Source organism: Hemicordylus capensis, chromosome 2 (genome assembly GCF_027244095.1).
Source record: "Hemicordylus capensis ecotype Gifberg chromosome 2, rHemCap1.1.pri, whole genome shotgun sequence".
Taxonomy (NCBI): domain Eukaryota; kingdom Metazoa; phylum Chordata; class Lepidosauria; order Squamata; family Cordylidae; genus Hemicordylus; species Hemicordylus capensis.
Window position 1 is genome coordinate 313,388,023 of NC_069658.1, and position 9,642 is coordinate 313,397,664.

Here is a 9,642-nt window from a genome sequence, read left to right on the forward strand (position 1 = left end):
CCGCAGGAGCGGTAGGATCAGCAGGAGGAACACCCTCGGTAGCCAGGGAGGGTGAGAGGTTACGTTTTCTCTTTGTGGATGTTAAGGTCTGAGCCAATGCCAGGGTGTCTGAATGGGGGCCCTCCGATAACGAACCAATAAGGGCTTCTATTGTTTGGGCTGGGTCCATAGTGGATTCTCCAAAAGAAATTAAGAAAAACAACATAAACCTTCCAATTGCTGAATTAGAAACAGGAAAAGTGTTTGGAATTTGTGTAAAGAAACTCAAAAAATTCCCTTCACGCCCTTGTACAAAAGGAGGGGGAAAGAGGAAGGGAAGGAAGGATAGGCAATTCAAACAAGCTTGCAAAGTTATAGAATCCAAGGCTTGCTCTCTGTTTGCTGCTCATTGAGGTGAGAGAGGAAAGGAACTAGGGCTCTACCTACTACAGACTGCAAATTTGCTGAAATAACTATCTGTCTGTTTCTGGGGCATGATGGATACACAACCCTATGGTACGGGATGGGCTCTGATTACATCAGGGAAAAAAACAATATATAAATATTCTTTAACTACTGCCACTACCATATTTTTCAGAACTTAAAATCAGCCACAAGGAGGAGGGCTGTAAAGTCCCTTTGTTTCCCCCAATTAACATTGCTCTCTGAAGCTGCTGTTAGTTCTGCTGAGGAAAAAAGGTACTATATAGGTACCTATATTTCCCCCACAACTGAGCTGCTGGGGATGTATGCGATTTCAATTGCTCTGAGTTTCGACACCCCCTGTCCCCATCTTGTCTAATTTGCCCCTTAGTAGTCAATCAGTCCTATCCCTTTGTGGTCAGCCTTCTCCTATTCAACCAGTCTATGCTGATCAATTTAAAATAACTCCTCAGCCTAAATTGTGTAGGTTAGAAGGGCAAATAATAAAACCATAACTTCAGGAAGATAGAATCTATCTTTAAAAGTCTTACTTTTTCTTCTCACCAAGATAAAGACAGCTGATAGTCTATATCTATATCTATATCTATATCTATATCTATATATATTTATTTTCCTCCTGGGTGTGCCAGGGAAAATGCGTTGCGGCAGCCCAGCTGATTGGCGGAGGCGCCTGATTGGCTGGCACAACGAGGAAGAGGAGAATTGGCCGGCTGTGAGCCAGGGCCACTGGCGGGCCCAGCCTGGCGCCGGGTGGTGGCCAAGGGCCCGGCCCGGCCGCAGCAAAATGGTGGCGGGCCCAGATGAGGGCCGAGGTGGTGAGGCAGCCGGCGGGCAGCCAGCGGCCGGGCACCAATACTGGGGCAGAAGGTGGGGGTGGGGGAGAGGTGGCTGGCCTGCAGCCGGCCGCAGATTGGCAAGCAGCGGCAGTGGGCACGGAATGCCGTGGAGGCGGCACTTGGCATGGTGGGCCTGCCGGCGGGACAGGCCACAGAGGCGGCTCTTGGCCAGGCGGTGCCAGGTCCGGCCGCCGAGGCCAGGAGGAGCTCATGGGAGACTGGGGTGGGAGGGAACCAGGTGGCGGGACTTTCCTGTTTGCCGCCGGGGAGGAGGAGTGGCGGCGGTGGCCCGGTAAGTAGAACTTTTTAAAATGCAGTGGGAGGGGGGAGGGGGCAGGGGGAGGGCAAGAGGGAATGGGGCAGGCGGAGGTCAAGAGGGAGTGGGGCAGGGAGAGGGGAGGGAGGGCAAGAGAGACTGGGGCAGGAGGGTGGGAGGAAGGGGAGGGCGAGAGAGAGTGGGGTGGGAGGGAGGTGAAGAGAGGCAAGAGTGTGGGGCAGAAGGGAGGGAGGGAGAGTGGGGCAGGAGGGAGAAGGGAACAGTCAGCCCCAAAGAGCGCACAGATGCTCTGTGCGGGTTGGCTAGTAATCTATATGTTTCAGCAAGGCGTTTATAAGAAATAACTATAGAGTTATTTCTGTAGCAGTGTTAACCTGCAGGAACAGATATTCACCAGTAGAAAGGGCTTCTGGAGGGAGGGAATAAATGCAAAAAATTCCTCCCCACTCCACCTCTGCATTCAATCTACTGTTCAAAATAACCTTCAGTGCAGAGATGCTGAAGGCTGCTAGTGGATCCACAGCCCTCTGCAACTTTATTTCCATCACAAGAAGGCTGTGGGTCATTTGTTACATTAAAAAAATAAAATCACATTAAGGAACATAAAAACATATTGTATCATACACTGCTCTCGTGTGCATAGTCAAGTGCAGGATAGAATTATTAAAAATTCAGGACTATTAGAATCTCTCTAAAGCTGCCTGGATTGCTATTTTGAGACATAGTGCCTTCAAAAGCTACAGAATACTTTCATATGTTCCAGCTAAAGCATGAGTTAAATTAGAAAATTATCTAGATTGTTCTGTCTGATGGCTGTGCCAGATTTCCATCCATCAGTGCCTGCTTGGAAGACTGCTTAATAGTTCCGTACATAAGCCATTCTGAATTATCCACTCTTTAAAGTAAAGTTGTGCTGTTGAGTCGGTGTTGACTCCTGGCGACCACAGAGCCCTATGGCTGTCTTTGGTAGAATACAGGAGGGGTTTACCATTGCCATCTCCCACATTGTATGAGATTATGCCTTTCAGCATCTTCCTATATTGCTGCTGCCCTATATAGGTGTTTCCCATAGTCTGGGAAACATACGAGTGAGGATTCAAACCAGCAACCTCTTGCTCGCTAGGCAAGTTAATTCCCCACTCTTTCTTAGGAGATATCATATTCAGCCCTCATGCCATACCAGAGAAAAAAAGTGCAGCCTTGCTAGATCAAGCCCAAAGCCCATCCAATCCAGCATCTGGTCTCTCACTAGATGCTCTCAGGATGCCCACAAGCAGGAGATGAAGGTAAGCCCCCTCTCCTGCCACTGCTCCCCAGCTACTTTCGTCTTGTTTTAAGAATGTCATGTGTTGATTAGACTAGAACATAATGAGTAATTTATTCTTCTTACCTTGGATTCAGTTTCCAAATATAGCTTAGCCACCGGACCATACAACACCAAATCTAATTTTCGAGGCTCGATATCATCTGGTAGAAGAAAATACTCCATATGATAAAAACGCTGCATTTTTGGAATGTATCCTTCTCTTGTTTTAGATGATGTTCTGCGAATATCTTTCTTAGCAGACATCCATGTTCTTTGTGCTAGACAAAAGTTGCAACAGAACGGGGGGGGGACACCCAAAATATTATAAATAATCATGTAAGCAGATCTTCCCAGGAGGTTCATTCACTAGAAATATGAACTCTTTATAAAGCAAAGTTTTAGTAAGAAGATATATTTCTCCAACAGATTCTATGCTGTGGCAGATGCTCATAAGTCTCTCCACATGGACTAGTCCAAGTACACCCAAGAATGATGCTGACATGGAGGAAACACTCATCCACTAGGGATGTGCACAGAACCAGCAGTTCCGCCAGTTCGAAGGTGGCGGGGGTCTCCCTTTAAGAGCGGGGGAGGGTGCCCTTACCTCTTCCACCACTTTTCCCCTGCCAGCATCCGTGTTTCTTAATGCCCATCGGGGCGGCAGCGTACCTCCCTACCACCCTATTGCCATCATCCTCTGGATATGACCAGAAGTTACCTCACTGCCACGGGTCCGTGCACATCCCTATCGTCCACACTTAAGCAACAGGAGTGTGTGAAGCTTTGATTTGATTCCAAGGACTTTAAAGGACTGCAGGAGAAGCAAGGCACTCATAGCAGAGAGGGGGCAGCAGGTGTGACACACAGCTGCTCTTTCAAATGGAGGCCAAAGAGGGTTTGTTTTTTTTTAAAAGAAAGAAAAAGCACCCTGCAGTCCTGGGAAAGGAGCAGAGTTCTCTGAGAACTGCATACCTTCCAGGTGCTTTTACTACTGCAGAAGCTTCAGAAAAAGAATACAATTCTCAAGAAACCATGAATCTTTCCCAGGATTGCAGGGTAAGAACAACAAAATTAACCCCACCTCAAAAAAACCCAAACTGACTTAACATGAAAGAGAAGCTGCTACTCGCAGCCCTGTTCCCTGTCAGGTGGATCTCACCTCTCCTGCAGCCCAGTAAGAGAGGGCACTGAAGGTTTAACTGCAAATCGAAGCAACCTCCTCAAATGGAGCCAGGACAACTTCACCCCTCTTTGCTATGGTTCCATTTAAAAGAGCAGCTGTGTGTCACAGCTGCTGCACCCTCACTGCTATGAGCTCCTACAGCCCACTAAGGTAAATAAGGGGAGGCAAAGATGCTTCAGAGGCCAAATTAGTTCCAAATCAAAAGCTTAACTTGGATTGTACCTATGAAGCTGAACCACTCTTGGCAACAACACTCAGTTCAGTGCACTCTCAATAAGATCACACCAGAAAGAGGCCCATAAATAGCCTGAAGCAGACAAGCTGCCCATCCATGCTAAGTACCAAAACTGACCCCTGCTAACAGGCAAAGAATCAGCTTTTAAGTGGTGGTTCTCTTATAAGAACAAAGCAAGCTGCCTTATACTGAGTCAGAACATTGATCCATCTAGTTCAGTATTGTCTACCCAGACTGACAGCAGCTTCTCCAAGGTTGCAGGCAGGAGTCTCTCTCAGCCCTATCTTGGAGATGCTGACAGGGAGAGAACTCTGAACCTTCTGCATGCAAGCATATATGTCTATGTAGCAGGGAGATAAGCAACTGTCTGTTCAGCACAGCACAACATTTTTCTAGTGGCTGTTTGCTGTCCCCTTCTCTCCCCACTGCTTAAAAACAAAGATTGTGATTCAATTTGTTATAGAGAACAAACATTCTATTCCATTTCATATCTTTTGCTATGTAAACTGGTTTGTGGAAATGTCTGTTGAAAAGCAGGATATACATGTTGCAAAAGAACTTACACCAGTGCCTTTTACCTACCTGGAAGCACAAGTGGGACAGCCAGCAGGATTGAGAATGTACATGTAACATTGTGTGGAGCATCAACATCTTCACTTTTCACTGAGTACGAAAGCATCCTGCTTTGATCTTCAGGAGTGGGGTGACCACCACCCAGTGCCTCCACACTTTCAGTTCCATAGGTACTCTCTGAACCCCCAGTGTTGAAATCTGCCTCTTCCACTTCTCCCTCTTCCTCATGTTCCTCAGCTCCATCATCTGACATTTTACTTGCCACCCTAAAATAGATTATTTGTGTTTCCTTCTGCAATGCATATATGTCTTTATTCCACCTTTTAGACATATACAAGGAGGAATCTCCATGCTCTGCCACAAATAGAACATTTCCTAGTATTTTTCACCTGCATATCACTTCCCAGATAACATAACTCACAGTGAAGTGATGTCGCCTCTATGAGCACAATTGATCAATTTCATTTTAAGCCAGAATTACATTGTAACTATGGTGAATAGCTGAGAGAAGCATTAATCAGCGCAGAACACCATGTCACAAGCATACCAACGATAATAGTATGTATATAGCACTTAAGTCTTTAAGGTGCTTCAGGTCATATCAAAGGACAAGTTCAAATATACTTACACAGTTATCTGAGGACCACATCAAGTGATGACTTGCACATGAGATAGCCACCACAAAACAAACATCACCTCGGACACACCTTTTCATACCACTTCGGACACAAGGTTTTTGAGTGGAGAAGGTTTACACAAGGGGTAACAAACTCAATCGTGGGATAGACCTGATTGGATTCTGATCCACCTCCAGGGGGCCGCACATAGCCTCGCACCTCCTGTTACCTTATGCCTGCCTCACGCCACCTTCCGACTTCCTCCTCCCTCTTTCTCCTACTCTCTTCCTTTATTACTCCCTCCCTTGCCCTGCCACTTAAATTAGCTGAATGCACTACTTTTACACCAGAATACGATTGGGGAAAGTTTAAATGATGTTTTGGTAGGTTTTTTTGAAGAAATTCTGAATACTAGCTGACCCCGCACAGAACATCTGTGTGGTATTTGGGGCCGGCGTCTCCCACCCAGGCTGGTCCTTCCCCCCTCCCCGCTTGCCGTTTCTGGCCGGCTTTAAAGCCAGCCCGTCCCCTCCTGGGCCATATCCTCTTCCTGGTGGCCCAGCTGCCTCCTCACCCCGCCGCCGCCTCACGGCCGGCGAGGTTCCCTCGGCCAGCGAGATTCCTGAGGTTCCCACAACCCCAAGGGACATTTTTTTGTGAGGGGCAGAGTGGATTGTAGAGGGAAGAGGAGAACAGAAGATCAGAGCCATGCGCATTAAAGCACTAATCACCTGAGGGGAGAGGATGGAAACTCCTTTCCCCCTGCTAACAGGTCAATAATCCTCACCAAGATTTAATTCAGCATAGTGTGAATATTCTTATATGCTACCTGTACAATTTTATGAGTTAATCTAGTAGAAAAGTGTAGGAGAAATGTGTAGTGCTAATGCATTTATTAGATGAAATCCAGATAAAGTCAAATAAATGTACATTTGAAGTCAATGGAGCATTAGCAAATAGTCTTGCCAATTTCAGTGAGCATCACACTTTATTGTACTTTCCTTAGATTGCTCTCAAATCTTTAGTACTTAACTTTCCCATCACTCTGTGCATTCACCATACAATACACACATTGCTTAATCAATCATCACTACACTCCCAGTATGTCAAATGGAGCAAATAACATTGCTTAGTTGCATGGGAAAATTATTACTGCACAAAATATATGGGGTGGAGAGAGGGAACAGGTATTTGTTCAGTTTTGCCACGTTAGATGTTACTTCATGTATAACCCACAGAAAATCTGAAGCGAGTGTAACACTGAAAAATCTCCTTACTATATGCAACACAGCCCCTAGTTTGTGTAGCATCTGCCAGCCAATGCTGCATGCCCCGATGGCAGTGACCATGGCAAACAAAGGCTACTGCGGCAGTGATTCCACTAGTACTAAGCAAATTTTAAATATCTCGTTTCCTGCACACAGATGGGTGTGTGTGTGTGTGCTGTGCATGTGGTATATTTTATTTATTTAATACATTTGTACACTGCCTGCTACAAGAGTCTTAAGGCAGTTTACAGACCAGTAAGAACAGCCAAAAATTATACAGAATTCATGTGAAAACCATTTAAAACAAATAAACAATAAACATTCAACTAAAAGCCTGGCTGAATGGGTGCATCCTTAGTTGTTTCCTAAAAGCCATCAAGGATGGAGCAGCTCTAATCTCAGCAGAAAGTGTGTTCCACAGCCCGAGAGCAACTACAGAGAAGGCTTGCATCCAAGTCACCACCAGACGAGCTGGCAGCACATTCTGATGAACCTCCTTTGACAGTTTTAATAGGCAGGGGTTCATAACGAAGAAGGCATTCTCTTAAATGCCCTGGGTCCAGGGGTGTAGCATTAATTGAGCAGATGGGTTCAAAGAACTCAGGCCCCCCAGCTCCACCCCTCCCAATTTCCTTCATTGTCTCTCTCACTTCAAGGGGTCACTGGGGAGATGGGTGGACATGGGCTCCCTCTCCCCTAGCTATGCCCCTGCCTGGGCCCAAGCCATTAAGGAGCATTACTCATTATTGTTGCAAGATCTTGTATCATCCAATTACACTACTGTAAGGAGGTGCCCCTTGAAGGCATTCAGAAACTTAAACTGGTTCAGAACATGGTAGCCAGACTTTTGATTTGAAGCCATAGTTTTTGAAAGATTTGCACTGACTTGTAGTCAAGTCAGAGATCCTGTCAAGCCATTTTGTGTTAACATTTTCTATAAACCATTATTGAGCATACATTTATTAAGGAGTCATACATGAGTGATCCTGCTTCGAAATGCAGCATGTGCGCATGCACAGTGAATGTAAACTCATGTATATTGTACTGAAACATGGAGATCATTCCAACAAAAAGTGCACTATATATATATATATATATATATATATATATATATATATAAAACACATACACCCTATCAAATGCACCATTTAATAGGGTGTATCCAGCAAAAATGAACACACATTAACCTTTGGCTGGTAGCCACACAAAAACTAGACAGCCCAGAGCAGAGGGTCTTTCCTGAGTCAGCAGGAGCCTTTTCTTCCTTGGCAAATAGCAGCCATAGATAGGAGGTGATCCAGATCGGGATTGTTGCAGGGTAAGGCTAAAACCTCCCACTTCCATCCCAACTTCCATGGACAGAAGGTGCAACCCAGCTGCTATTTTGAAAAGAAAAACTAAGCAGGCCAGGAGCTTTGCCAGACAGCAGACTTTACTACAGGTTTACTGCGAGGCTTTACTGCAAGTTCGGGCATCTCGGATATTCTGACACAAAAAGTTAATTTTTTTTACCCTGGACAGGCTCCAATACACAGGGGGAAACCCAAATCATGTATGGAGTGCCCTCGGATATGCCACACAGACTTTGGGGTTAATCTGGCTGATATGTGAATGCACATCCTCCATTCCGGTGGAGACGCGTGCTAAAGGCCCCACCTGGGAATGCTCCAGTGCTAACAAAGCCGCCCTGAGACCTTGGGTTAGGGCGGTATAAAAATGTGCTAAATAAATAAATAAAAATAAATAAACAAAGGGCTTAATCTAATGTGAAGTTTGGGCCTGCATCTCAGTGCGGCATCCATTGGGCTGCCACCACCCTCGACAGTTAGCTTGAAGGCAAGAAGCAGGATACCAAATTCCAAAATATATACACTAAAGCTCTTGGCAAGCATGCAGTCCTTCTCTCCACTAAGGGGAAGCCACACTGTGCACTAGTCATGATCTGAACCATTTTGCCCTGATGTCCGATTCTGAAAAACAGAAAGCAAAACTAGGATATCTACAAACATAAATGGATGCTCATTTTATTTTTATGGTCGACGACTATTGGAAGCAAATGAAATGCCTCAGGAAAGGAAGAAGCCAAACACACAAACACCACCACCACCTCCAAACCCTCACTCAGGGAGACAAACTGTAACGAACATTAAACGAACTGAGCCACATAACGGGCGGAGTGTGTGGCACGAGCTTTCCTAACAGACAACTTCGTCCCCCTGCCAAGCTAGCAAGGACTTCACGGGATGCCTTCGCAGCAAGTGGGGGCAGACAGGAGAGCTCAGCCCGTCTCGAAGGAGACAGGAACTAGCAGCCCAAACATTACCTGCACCTGAACCACCAGAGTCGCCAACCGGCCGGCGGCAAACGCGCGGCAACATCAACAAAACATGCGTTCTGAGTGTGCAGCGTCCTTCCATCTCCATCCGCCTCTCCAAAGAGTCCCGCTCGCTCTCAGTGCCGCAGGAAAGTTGCTCTGCAGCCGGCCAGCGCTTTGATTGATTAGCCTTCGGCGTAGGGATCCCAGGAAGAAGTTGCTAAGGGATTTGTTGTTGGTCTACCTGCAGTGAAACACACTATCCAGGGAAGGCGCTGGTGACAGAGATTCGGATGGGTCGGGCGCCTACTCATTTGACTCTTTCTAGAGAAACGTAGAAATCAAACGGAATTCAAACGAATGCGGAGCGGAGGAATGCTGGGAACTCCACAGGCTTCACCAAGAAACGTGCCAGTCTGTGCCTATGCCCCCCTCCATTGCAACACTTTCCGCTTGCAGTACGTGCATTCTGGATACTTACTGTTCTTGGGTACAGAGAACAGGGCAGGGAGAAAACAGTCGGGATGCATTCGTATACAGCCGCTCGAATGTGTTGGGCTTGTTAAGTGGAGAAATGTGCGAATTTGTTTGTTTTTGAGGTTTTAGAAAC

At 46.2% G+C, this 9,642-nt stretch overlaps 1 protein-coding gene across 2 annotated transcripts in view; it reads right to left on the reverse strand.

Annotated features, from left to right (window-relative positions):
• The window catches only part of CFAP92 (cilia and flagella associated protein 92 (putative)), a 99,319-nt gene extending 90,179 nt beyond the window's left edge, over positions 1-9,140 (reverse strand). For both annotated transcript variants that reach the window (XR_008315818.1, XM_053294370.1), the window contains exons 1-3: positions 9,042-9,140; positions 4,843-5,099; positions 2,927-3,120 (exon numbers count right to left, since the gene is read on the reverse strand). Coding sequence is in view for 1 of the 2 variants with exons in the window: in XM_053294370.1 (XP_053150345.1) it covers positions 2,927-3,120; positions 4,843-5,086 (438 nt within the window). In the remaining variant the exon portion in view is untranslated. The remainder of the gene's footprint in view (positions 1-2,926; positions 3,121-4,842; positions 5,100-9,041) is intronic.
• Between the last annotated feature and the right edge of the window lie 502 nt (positions 9,141-9,642).